At 35.9% G+C, this 12,609-nt stretch overlaps 1 protein-coding gene across 5 annotated transcripts in view; it reads right to left on the bottom strand.

Moving 5' to 3' along the window:
• mys (position-specific antigen beta subunit myospheroid) overlaps positions 1-12,609 on the bottom strand; it is a 28,522-nt gene that overhangs the window by 4,013 nt on the left and 11,900 nt on the right. For all 5 annotated transcript variants that reach the window (XM_045761469.2, XM_045761468.2, XM_045761472.2 and 2 more), the window contains exons 6-14: positions 12,340-12,510; positions 11,590-11,691; positions 9,979-10,143; positions 8,206-8,358; positions 7,880-8,011; positions 6,986-7,222; positions 5,629-5,803; positions 4,975-5,081; positions 1,687-1,816 (exon numbers count right to left, since the gene is read on the bottom strand). In XM_045761469.2, the coding sequence (XP_045617425.1) occupies positions 1,687-1,816; positions 4,975-5,081; positions 5,629-5,803; positions 6,986-7,222; positions 7,880-8,011; positions 8,206-8,358; positions 9,979-10,143; positions 11,590-11,691; positions 12,340-12,510 (1,372 nt within the window). The remainder of the gene's footprint in view (positions 1-1,686; positions 1,817-4,974; positions 5,082-5,628; positions 5,804-6,985; positions 7,223-7,879; positions 8,012-8,205; positions 8,359-9,978; positions 10,144-11,589; positions 11,692-12,339; positions 12,511-12,609) is intronic.

Here is a 12,609-nt window from a genome sequence, read left to right as displayed (position 1 = left end):
TAATAACAGAAAACATTACTCAATCACCAGTCCTACATTCAGATTAATTTCAAACTGAGGCGAGTCATGAAGACCTTTTAATGATCTACCATCTCTCAAACTTAAGAGCATAAGAAGAGATGAACTTAAGAATTATTTTCTTTTAGTACAGGTACTGGTTTATATCTAATGCCGAGATCACCCATGCAAATCTTATTTCAGGCATTGTGCACACACAATATCCACACTCCATAACTTGAATATACATACTCAACTAATTTAAATTAGAGATCCAGTGAAAAATTAGCAAATCAACACTAGAATCCGTGGTATAATTTAAGGAGCTATTGTAAAAGCTCATTAGTTTTAATATGAAATATTTTGCTCATTAGAGAAGCAAATTGTTTGATTTTAAATCAATATGCTTCATATGCTTTACCCACTTTTCTCTACTAAATTTCTCCTTTGATTTGAATTCTATATTCTTAGTAAAAATAAGAAAGCTATGTGTAAGTGATTACAGGATGGAGACGATTACCTACAAGGACAACTAGACTTACATAAAACTAGTAAGAAACAGGAAAGAGAAATAGTTACAGGTAACAGGAGAAGGAAAGTAAAATCCCAAAGGTTCTTGGAAGATGTATTGAAACAAGATTAGAGGAAGAACACAGTCGGGTCAACTAACACAAGGTCAGGTCATCTACCATACATGCAAAAGAAACGGCGTGGCATAATAATTAAGATTTTTATCTCAATCTTTACTAGAACAGTACTTGACAATTTGCTCAAGGTTTGCCAAATTTATAGAGTGAAGACAAAATGGAAATGACAGTAATAATTGCTCGAGAAGAAGCTAGTAAAATATTAATGACTAGAAAATCTAAAACTAGAAAAGTCCCAAGCCCCACCAAATTATTTGTGGAGTCTTAAAAGAAGGCAAGAGCTTGCTACACAAAGAAGCAAGTTACTCGTCTCATATATCATAACTGTGATAAATAATGAAGTTTCAAGGTCTACTGTTTCAGTTTTCTTTAGTCAGTAAATTATGAAACCTACAATACTTCTGAAGTAATGACACACAGACAATGATGAACAGTTGAAAGCACTTATCACACATACACATGCTTCCCATATTTACAAAAATGCTTAACAGACCTCTATGGTTTCTACGGTTTCCGTCACACAAATGCGCAGCAAGAAAATGGATGCTTTCGTGCCAAAAAATCAAAACCCTCTTGTTTTGTCATATACCTTTAACCCAATCAGTGACATTAATTGTATAGTTGGCAAAGACTCGGCCAGTGATGCTGCTGTAGAGAAGGGAGCAGCGACTACACAAGTCAGGCTCTTCAACTAAAGGTCCCGTCTCGTACACACGACACTGTACACAGTCCTTAAAGTCCAGACACTTTAAGTCTGTGCCACACAGCTACAAGGAAATAGTCATGCTATCAATATTAACTACGAATAAGGACACAATCTTTCAATCTAAACATTCATAAGCCTGCACGGTGAGAAATTCTCAGAACCTGCAAGTGGGCTCGTGAACCAGTCTTCAGACCAAGAGATTATAACTAAATTATCCATGATATATGTACAGCAAGGATCACCTCATAAATTAGTTTTTTTTTTTAATATACAGTGCAAATCCTTTGCTGTAATCACATGTCATGGATAAAAATTACTTCCACTACATGTACTCACCGGCTTCAGGAACACGTGTTGCATTGAAGAGCGTGCAGTTGGCGATACACTCCTCAGGGGTGAACTCACCAGTCTCGAACACCTGGCACTGTACGCAGGCCTTGTATGGTACGCACTTGCCCTTGCATGTCTATGGTAGGGACATAGATCCACCCACACAATGAAAGCAAGTAGTGGACATATCAGTGTGATATGCGGCAACCACAATGTGTAATTAAGTAAAGGTAACACATGGCGTTCAAAGCCATTGTAAAGGAGAAGGGAACAACGACACACCAGGCAGGCAGGCAGGCAGAGGCAAGTACGGGGAGAGGGAAACATCACATTAGTTTTAATACATAATACTGTATATATATATATACTGTATATTGAAGTTGCATACACTATTCTACAAATTTTCTATAATAGATGCTTAAAGTAAAAATTAATACAAGCAAAACCAGTGTGCCAAGATATAAAAAGTTTTTTCCATCTCCTAAATTGTAATTGTAGAATATTAATTCATAACTGGTAGCTATCATACACTAGGAAAATAATGAATTCAAATAATATCAGCTAGTTAAACTACTGTCTTGTTTTCTTTCCAATAAAATACTTACAAGTATTGACCTTAACATAGATACCAGTAAAATATAGAGGAATGTGTTATCATAAACCAATTTGCTACAATACTTTGGAAACTATATACCAGGTAGCTAGTTATTTTAAAGCACTTTCCACCTCAATTTCCATTTGATTCAAGACTTTCTAGAATGAACATGACTGAACCTGCTTAGCTTATGATTAAGTGGTAAAATAACATTCATTAAAGAATCTTGTAAATATATAAGTTATTATACAATTACACAGTCAGATGACACCAATTAAGTCTTATGAACTCTACAAAACTTTGTATGAGTAGCAGCAATAGCCACATAAAATCAAACTTGCTCATCCGTGTAACAATACGCGCTACCCAGAAATGAAGCGGGTGTACCTGTATCTCAGCAGTGCCTTAAAAACACCACGCTATGTGAAAACCAAACTACAGTACAGTATTCTATCATTCCAAGACATGTGCAGTAAAATACCCAATACCAGTAACAAAACAGTGAGAGTGGCAGGCAATTGGGAAATGTCAAACATCTAGTGCAGCGTTTTCCAACCCGGGCTCTGCAGAACCCCAAGTTAACTAGGGGTTCCACAAGAGACAGCGCTAAGTAGGTCGATTCTAATCATATGCAATGTACTTTTGAGTTCTTTTGGGCTTAATTTTTCTCATTTATCCAGCATCAAGAGCAAACACAGAAGTTGTCTCCTTTCAATTGACAATGAAATCCGTGTCTATTTATCTAAAGTACGACCTGGAATTATTTCAAGACTACAAAGGTTGAGAAACGCTGATCTAGTACAAGGATGGTAACACTTATATACCTCAAGACACCTCTATACCTGCTTCATCCTGGCTGCTGCATGGTACATGCAGAAATTAGAGTTATAAATAAATACATTTATAACTAAATAGCTGAATAAGGTAGTTATCACTAACTTTAATGAAGACTGCACAATAAAAGTACTGTAATAGAAACCTATAAAACCAAGTTTAGAACAGAATTTCTTCTGTTAGCTACAGTATGTTTACCTCCTGCTAACATACTATACCTCTTGTTAGCTACAAATATGTATATCTATTACTTGATGAGGGAGACTGAACAAAGCATCCTCATCCCACTTCTCAAGACATCTAGCCCAATACACAAGCCATCTCAAGAAATGTTTTCTATATGGAATTAAAACTAAGGTTCAATACTAGTCAATACAAAGTGAAGGCTGATCTTCAAATAGAATTGAGTGCTGTCCTACAACGTGTGTGTAAATATAACCCACACTTTTCATTGGCTATGAATAAAAGGCAAAAGTAGGGGTACAATTTACAAATGAATGCACAGCTCGTGAAAAAATCATTACAGACTATCTCACCATCCTTGACCAGTCACCTCAATCACCAGACATCGCTGTCACCAAGACCACCACCAGTATATACCGCTACAATACAAGGTTGTGATGAAAGGTATTGCTGTTCTAAATACAGTACAGTATTCATATTGTCCCCATGGTGCAGTTGTAACACACTCGCCCATTGCTTCATGAGCTATTTGGCCTGGGTTCATATCCTGGTTGGGGAGGATTAACTGTGAGTCAACCTTTAACTATAAACCTCTGTTCACCCAGCAGTGAATGGGTACCAGGTTGTTAAACAATTTGGCGGGTTATATTCCAGGGAAAATTAACATTAAGAACTTGCCCGAAAAGCTATGTGTGTTAGTGGCTTTACAAGAAATGTAAGAACTCTTGTATATATAAATAAATAAAAATATTGAAAGAGAGAAGTATATTCCTCATTTATTTCAATACCTGTACAAGACTCCACCCCACTATTTACAAAAAGCATTTCATTTTTACATGCATAATCTGTTTTCCTCCTCTATGTGTGTCTTCATTTTGATGAGAAAAAAAATGGAACAAGAAATAAAAAGTAACCAAATGGCTACTATCGTGAGTTAGGGCACATATTGTGCCAATACATGCATTTCAAATCGGGTTACTGTCCTGACCAGAAACAGAGTGGAAAGGCAAAAATCCGAGTTATGTTTAGGGAACAAATACTGTACTGATAATTGTGGGACACCTGCAACATAGGAGCTCAATTATGTACTGTATTTAAAATTCCTACTGGAATTTCTATATTAATACCTAAAATACCGATTCATAGCCTAAATGAATAAACTACGAAGGTTGATAATGCAGCCCATTCTCCCGAGTTGCTACAATGGACAGAAAATGGTGTACCCAAATGCTCAAACCTAATCTATCAACCATGCATACAAAAGATAACTATTTGTAAGTCACTGAGTTATAGTACCCTTTTATTTGTCTGTTGCGGATTTTGATGTAAAAATGTAGAGTAACATTCGAGAGGACAGGTGGGATAACGACACACTTCAGACACTGGATCCATTTATCTAGTAATGGAACTAAGTTACCACATCAACTTCAACAAATATGAAGCCTCAAACCAACCAAACCTAACCCAACCGAGCCTAACTCAAGATAATATATCCTAATAATATATACTGTACATGGTTTTAACAAATGGAAAACAAGCTTTAATGAACTGTCTTTTGTAAGACTTGATCATACCTCGAAAGTTGATACAGAAAAAGATTCATCTTAAATACTAAAAGGCTGACGACTAGCAGAAGTTAAACCATATAAATTTTACAAAAGAGTAACAAATATGGTACGTACCGGGCAGTCCTCGCACCACTTGCCAGAGTAGCGGCCGTCAGCATTTTCAAAACACTTGCACTGATTACACTCACATTCTCCCTGATTAGAGCATATTTCACCATTGGCTGAAAAAATGCAAAGATTTCTCTGCAGTTAGGAATGTTTTAAGTCAAATTTTATTTTAAATTTACCAAGCTAAAAATTCTTGAAATACAAGTTTTCAAACTACACACACTATAATTGCCAAGAAAATATATCACTGCTGAAACTGATGAAAGAATACATCAATGTTTCTGCCGTGACTATCCATCACATCACCTATACCGATTACTTCATTAGGCTGCCTTAATGTAGTTATTTGATCAATTAATGAAACTCATCCCCCTCATTCTAAAATCAAAGGTATGTAGAAAAATAGATGCTTTCATTAAATGGAGCACTCAAGAAAGGCATTCCTAGGTGGATATATCTTGGGATATAAACATGGTGAGAGAGTGCATCATTACAGTACTAAAGTATATATATTCAGGGTATGCTAGTTGAATGCATTCTGTGTAAATATCGACTTTATAAAAACTACAAAAACTTTGATATGATAGAACAGATTTTCTCCCAATTAGACTTAAATCAAGGTTTCAGCATATATTAAATATAGACACTTGGAATTCTCACCAGGGTTGATGCAGTTTTCTATACTATCTTCACAGTTGCAGGCTTCCCCTGTCCAGCCTGGCTTGCACTTGCAATCATTACACACACACTCACCATGGTCTGGGCCAGAGCACAACAAGCCATTGAAACGATTACACAGGAAGTTTGTACACTCACAGAACTTGCCATCTACAACCTGTCAAAAATGAGAAGTTTTAAGATTAAAATAATTCAATGAAGTCACATAAAACATGACATCAAATAATGTAATATAACACCACTGATCCTATTTTCTAGGTTGCCTTTATGCTTTGCAATTACAGTCATATTAATTTTACGCATTTCAATACAGCAAGAGGTCAGGTAGGTTACTCAATCTTGTTTTTCTTAAGTATTGAAATGTAATACTAGTATTGGTACGTTACATGCTTAAATCAACAAATGATTGATGAAGATTAAGCCACCCAAGAGGTGGCACGGGCATGAATAGCCCGTAATGACCAATAAATATGGCTGTATGTTAGCTCACTTACTGTTGCACCTCACTTCATGTTTTGATCCTAAAGAAGGCTTAATATTTCTGTATAAATTTATTTTCTTTATCTGTTTTATTACATTGAGAAAATAATTACATTACAATTCTGAACAGTTTCCACTTTCCATTTTTTTTTAATTATTCTAATCATAGCCTGTGTGTTTTCCCGGTACGAAGAATATCATAAATACGACCAACTTGCCAAGAAATTTTATATATTTTAGATACACAATACAACCAAAAATTAATTCTGCCAAAAATTCTAATTCCCCCCCTCCCTACACCAATTTGTGTCATTCCTTATTTTTAAATTTCCAAAACGGATTTTTTTGTATATAATTAACCATTAAAGCACTCGATAATGATCAAATCTTTAAGAACAAAACATTTCCACACCCAAATTGACAATAAAAATTGCAAGTCGACTTCAATATACTAAATAATATAATACATAGGTCTGTAGACTGTATTAATTTTACACAATACGGTTAGTTACGGTATGAAAAATCTTATAAATAGGCGGGAGGTCCGTGTTGGGCACTCTTATATCAAACCTATTTCCACACTGTGTGGTTTGGATACTATTGCTTGGGGTGTCATTTCATTATGCTGACAACAGATAGCAAAATGTGATGGATTCAGGTGTGAACTTTGAAGGCTGGAGGACCTGATCAAACATTACAGGATATGGGGAACAATTTTCCCAGTATCAGGAGGAAGAGGGATGGGAGGTTGAACACTATCCACACTGTACTCGTTTCCTTCAGGCAACCACCACCACTTTTCATAGAAAGAGATTAAAAATCTTGGATGAAAATTTTAATATTTAGATTTCTAACTTACCTCATCTGGCTCATCCCTCTCATTACACTTGCACTCTCCACACGTGCAAGTGCCACGGCCACTACAGATAGCAGAAGAATTTGTTTCCCGACAACTCGAGTCGTCAAGGCTGCCTGTTCCCCGAGGAGTGTTGGTACCACATTCACAGTTGCTGCCCAAGAACCCTTGGTCACACTTACACACTCCACACTGGTATGTGCCATGCAAGTTACACTCTTCAGCTCCAGAAATGTAGCCCTGAAACATACACAAGTGTTAAATTGATCATATCAGAACAATCCAATGAGACATCTATAGCCCTGTATAATGATGGGTTTGAGCCTGCAGTCCCACAGCTCATGGTTCAGTTGGTAGTGTGTACCTCTGGAGTCACCATACATTCTCAATCATTTCTCATCTATTTCCTAAAACACAATATATACTGAGGTAGAGGATATACTTTAGAAAATTTTATTAAATTATATTAATTACACTTGTTACACTTTCAATAGTAATTTTACCAGAAGTATTTTACACACACACACACACACACACACACACACACACACACACACACACACACACAAAAAAAAAAAATGACTAAACCTAACGTATATACAACAACCACAGAAAAGTTTAAATATCACCTAAACATAGACACCGACAAAAATAGTACTGTATTTAAATCTAATGACAATCATTCTAGGGTTGTATTCTTGACAAGACTCTCCTACACAACCTGATGCCAAAGCTTATTATATTTGATTAGCTTAAACATTTGACTATAAGCCAAAAAAAATACAAAATAAATCCAATTTTGTATTGTGAAAAATTGGGAACTAATTTTAAAAAACAGTAAAAACTAGATAGAAGTACAGCAGCAGACACAACAGAAAAATCACTCGAGATTCCCACCTCATTTCCTGGCCGCTCACACAGGCAGTCGCAGAGCATATCCAGTTCAATTGTCAGGTTCTCACGCAGGCCAACCGGATAGATGCCAATCACTTGGTGCCAGTCTTTCCTATCCGCAGGGCATTTTTCAACCTATTTCGTTTGAAATTTGTTAACATGAAAGACACACACACATTGGTATTAAATTATTCTAATAAATGCAAGCACAGCAGCAATTCAATGACTTTCATATTTAGAGTTTCATATTCTTTGTTCATTATTATAATTGAATCAATTAAATGTTTTACATAGCTATTGAAGCACAAGACACTATAAACAAGACATACGGTAATTTCGGCGCGGAATTCCACTTGATCACCCACACGCAGACCTTGACAAACTGAAGTTTCCTTCTCTGTGCTACCTTTGCACTTGGAGAAGTAGCGAATAAATACTGGCGCTGTGGCATTGTCCTTCAACTCCACTTTACTGGTAATTTTCTGCAGGAAATGATCAATCTTTTATTAAAAGAATACAGTACTGTATATAGTACAGCAAAATAAATAATGATTTACCAGATGTTGTAAATATTCAGAATAAAATTAAATTTCAAATATCTATATTGCTATAAGAGAATGTATGCACATTTGCTATCCAACACTGGGGGCTAGATGCGTGGGGGGAAGGGGGGAGCCTCGTCCAACTTCGCATCGTAAATGGTGAAAGGGAGGCATCAGCACGGGTGGGTTGGGACGTTGCCCTCACCGCTTCCCCAAATAAGGTGGCTGGCAAAGTTCTTAGAATGTATTTCCTGGGTCGGCCTCATTGACGCAACCCTTTGTTGCCCAGGTCAACCCAAGAACTGAGTTGTGACCCCAAGTGTTGGGTAGTGCTCCAGGCTCTCGACACTTATATTGTGCAACATTTCAGGGTTGACCTGGGCCCCGGCAGCTGCCTCCAGTAATTTACAGTAACGGCTAATGGTTGGGAGAACATGCCAGTTAAAGCAATGCTCACCTCAGCAAACATGATCAGAGCTAAGTAGTGAAAACATGAATGTACAGTAGTGCACTGTCTGTACTTTAAAGCATTCATTACACAATGACTGCATAAAAATCTTACCTTAAACCCAGCTTTCATAATGATTTTGAAAAAATAACATATCATTGAATAATACAGTGTTTAAAGTATTCATACCTTCTTAAGACTTCATGACAGTGTAAAATCTTGCCAAAGCAAACCACACATGAAGAATATGTATGTGCTTATCTTCCCTGTCTATTCTCTCGAGTATTTCGTATGAAGTAATTATGCCTACCATTTCTTCCCTATAGTACTAGTCTGGTGAGATACCTCTGAACTTTTTCCAGCCTTATTTTGTACTTAATGAGATATGGGCTCCATGTGGGAAGATGAACCAAGATAATTGGAGATACATTAACAGTACAAGTAGCAGCTATCTTCCAAACACTTATGTGCGCTCAAATCAGAGCCCGAGGTTACTGATATATGCACTAGAAACAGAGCCAAAAACAACAGCAGATCGTAGTAATAATGAGCTCGAAACACACTGAAGTCCTCCAAGGAATTGAACCTTAGAAAGACTGACTGACTATTGTTTACACAGGAGGGACTGCAGATTTTTTTTTAATACAGTACTTGTTACTAAAACTGACTATTTGACTTGTTCGGGCTAGTGAGATATTTACAAAATAATCATTAGTGTGCGTTTGTTTTTAATAAAAAATTATATTAAAGTTAGGCTTTACTATAGTTAGCAAAATTAATAATTTGTTTATACCGAACAATTATTACTACAGTACACCTACCTTTATTATTTGCTTGCTGTCAAATTCTAATAATGACTCATTCTGATAAACTGAATTAAAGGAATATTCTCAATAGCTAGACAATACAGCTACAACTGGGATGTTGGGATGTAAAGATAAGGTGACCTATTTGACAGGTAGGCATACACAAAGGAGCATAATTCACCTATTACACCATGAATACCAAAAATCTTGTATCTATGTACACTGTACAGACGGTGTATCCTATCTTCGGATCAACATTACCCCTGGATCAACAATGTGCATCAGCTGTTAACAACAACAACTTACATTGTATTCCCGCTTGACAAGTTCAACGACATTGGAAGAATTTGCTGTCAATTCACCCTGACTAGATCCTTCAATCATTTGTGACAAACGAGAGTATACTGATGACTGCTCTTCAGTGACGGCAAAAATCAAGTTCATCTTGTGTTCCTTAGTAACTTGGTTTATCTGTAACATAAAAAGGCATACATTTTAATAAACAATGAAATACTCAAGAAAGTCACTTCAGAAATGTTGTCAACAGTTATTGCTCAATAACTACAAAACTAACTTAACTGATAAGGAAACAAAGCCCATGACACAAAAACGGGGAACTTGACTGATTGCAAAATAATAGGCAAAGTTTTATGCACCAAGACATTTTTCAATTGAATTGGAAGGAATTTTGAAACTTAATGATACATTTTAAGACCATACCTGTATTATGTGTGTTATATACCGATATCTAATGAGAAACAAACCAACTATATTAAACATGTGATGGTTTTAAAAAGTTGATCAGGCATCACATCATGAAAAATTCAATGTTAAGAGCAGCAGAATCTGGAGAAACGTGTGGTATTGAAAGGACAGATAGAATAAAGAATGAAAATACAGTATCATGGAAACAAAGAACAAAATCCTGCAAAATGTTAAATTTAGGAGAGCATACCAAGAAAAACACTGTCTACTCTTAAATTACAATTTCTCATACAATAAGAACTCGGTAATCAAAATTATGGTAATCCTAATGAACTCACATTCCTCATTTTCAAGTAAACAGTGGGAATAAGAGGGTAAACAGCAGGATTACTGGGGTAAACAGCAGAAGTAAAAGGTTGACGATGGGAGCAAGAGGGTTAACGACGGGAGCAAGAGTAAACTACATGAGTAACCAGGCTGGGGTACAAAAATATGCAAATTTGTTAATTTTTTAACATTATTGAAAAGATATTAGCTAACTTGAATGGAGGTAGCAATTAGTTACAATTATACAATTATAATTGTAACTTGGTTAGTTACAATTATAAAAACAATAAATGGAGAATTACATGGCCTTTGCAAACAATACAATATTTCAAGCAATTTACATACAACTTAGATTAGCGAGCACTGACAGGACATATTTTGCCCAAGATCTGACAATATCTAGAATAGCAACAATTTGAACATAAATCTGTGCCACAAAGATATTTCTATTACCTGTAAACTATATTATGAAAGTCATGACATTTTCTTATGGCCCACCAATACTTTATTTTGAAGCATTGAAAGATGTATTCTAATATACAACATCCAGCAACTAAAACTAAATACAAATTTATTGGTCCTCTTGTTGCAGGATTTAAATATGACGGCAGCATTCTCTGAATATAAATTGTGAAAATTAGATTACTTTATTTTCTGGAATATGAGATGAACAGAACTTACAAGGATATTTTGTGGTAAAACCATTTTGGTAGGCACCGTCATTTATCGAGTGACTCAAATACTGGTAGTTTGGTAAAGGAGACATGATTTTGTGCATGTTAATACAATATGTATTGGGTTGGTGGTGGACGAAACATGAGTCCTATCAACCAACAAAAAAGTTTAGTAAAAATGAATCATGGAATAGCATGCAACAAAGATTACCTGTGACACTGAAGGATAATCCTGGAGTGTGGAGTGTGTATAGTACTCCCCTTTGAGATCCATGTGACATTCACCATCATTGGGCTTAACAATACCACCAAGCTGAAAGCATTAACAATTAATGTAACAAGGCTCCACTTCAATACAAATCTCACAAATTTGGATGAAAAATAACTATACCTGCAGATCTTTTTAAATGCCTGTATTGGGGGACTAATTGGACACCTAATCAGTGGCAAAAGTTTCTCCTATAGTAATGCATTTGTCCCATTGGCTCCAGAAGTGCCTTCATGCTGTATTTGTACACACTGCAAACTAATTACAATTATAAAAACAATTAAATGGAGAATTACATGGCCTTTGCAAACAATACAATATTTCAAGCAATTTACATAAGCATTAGCCAAGATAGTTATGGTACTTCAAATCCACCATAAAAATTAAATACAGTACTTTAATTAATGTAGTTTTAATTGCTGTAGCAAACAGCAATGGCAAAACAGGGAGTTGATAAGCCTGGGAAATTGAAGTTGCTAAATTTTGCATCTTGTCTACCCAATATCTTAAATTTCTTACTAACTCTGTTCCATATCAGAAATATAAGGTAAATTATACCTTATACATAATTATAATCCACTATATTATGTGTGTCCCAATTCTAAAAACTGTATTAGCATAATTTAAAACTATTTTTTTCAATATATTGCACAGTACAGGAAAGGACATTTTACCCCAAAACTATGCCATTACCTTGCCATCACCAGCATAATGGAAGCCCGCATCAGTGGAGAACACCAGAAGTCTGCGAGCCTCCTGTCGCCAATTGATGTGCTTTTGACATACAATGGCCTGCATAATAGCATCAAAACCTCCCTCAGGTGCATCCAAATTACCAGATACAGGTGCATCTTGAACCTCTCGCTACGAACATGAAACAGTAATGAAACCATTATTAATAAGCGCATGATCTACAAGAGATATCAGTGAAAGAACCGCGAGAAACCTCTTTGGTTATTCTTG

The sequence above is a fragment of the Procambarus clarkii genome, chromosome 45 (assembly GCF_040958095.1).
Source record: "Procambarus clarkii isolate CNS0578487 chromosome 45, FALCON_Pclarkii_2.0, whole genome shotgun sequence".
NCBI lineage: Eukaryota > Metazoa > Arthropoda > Malacostraca > Decapoda > Cambaridae > Procambarus > Procambarus clarkii.
This window is presented reverse-complemented; position numbering and strand designations above follow the sequence as displayed.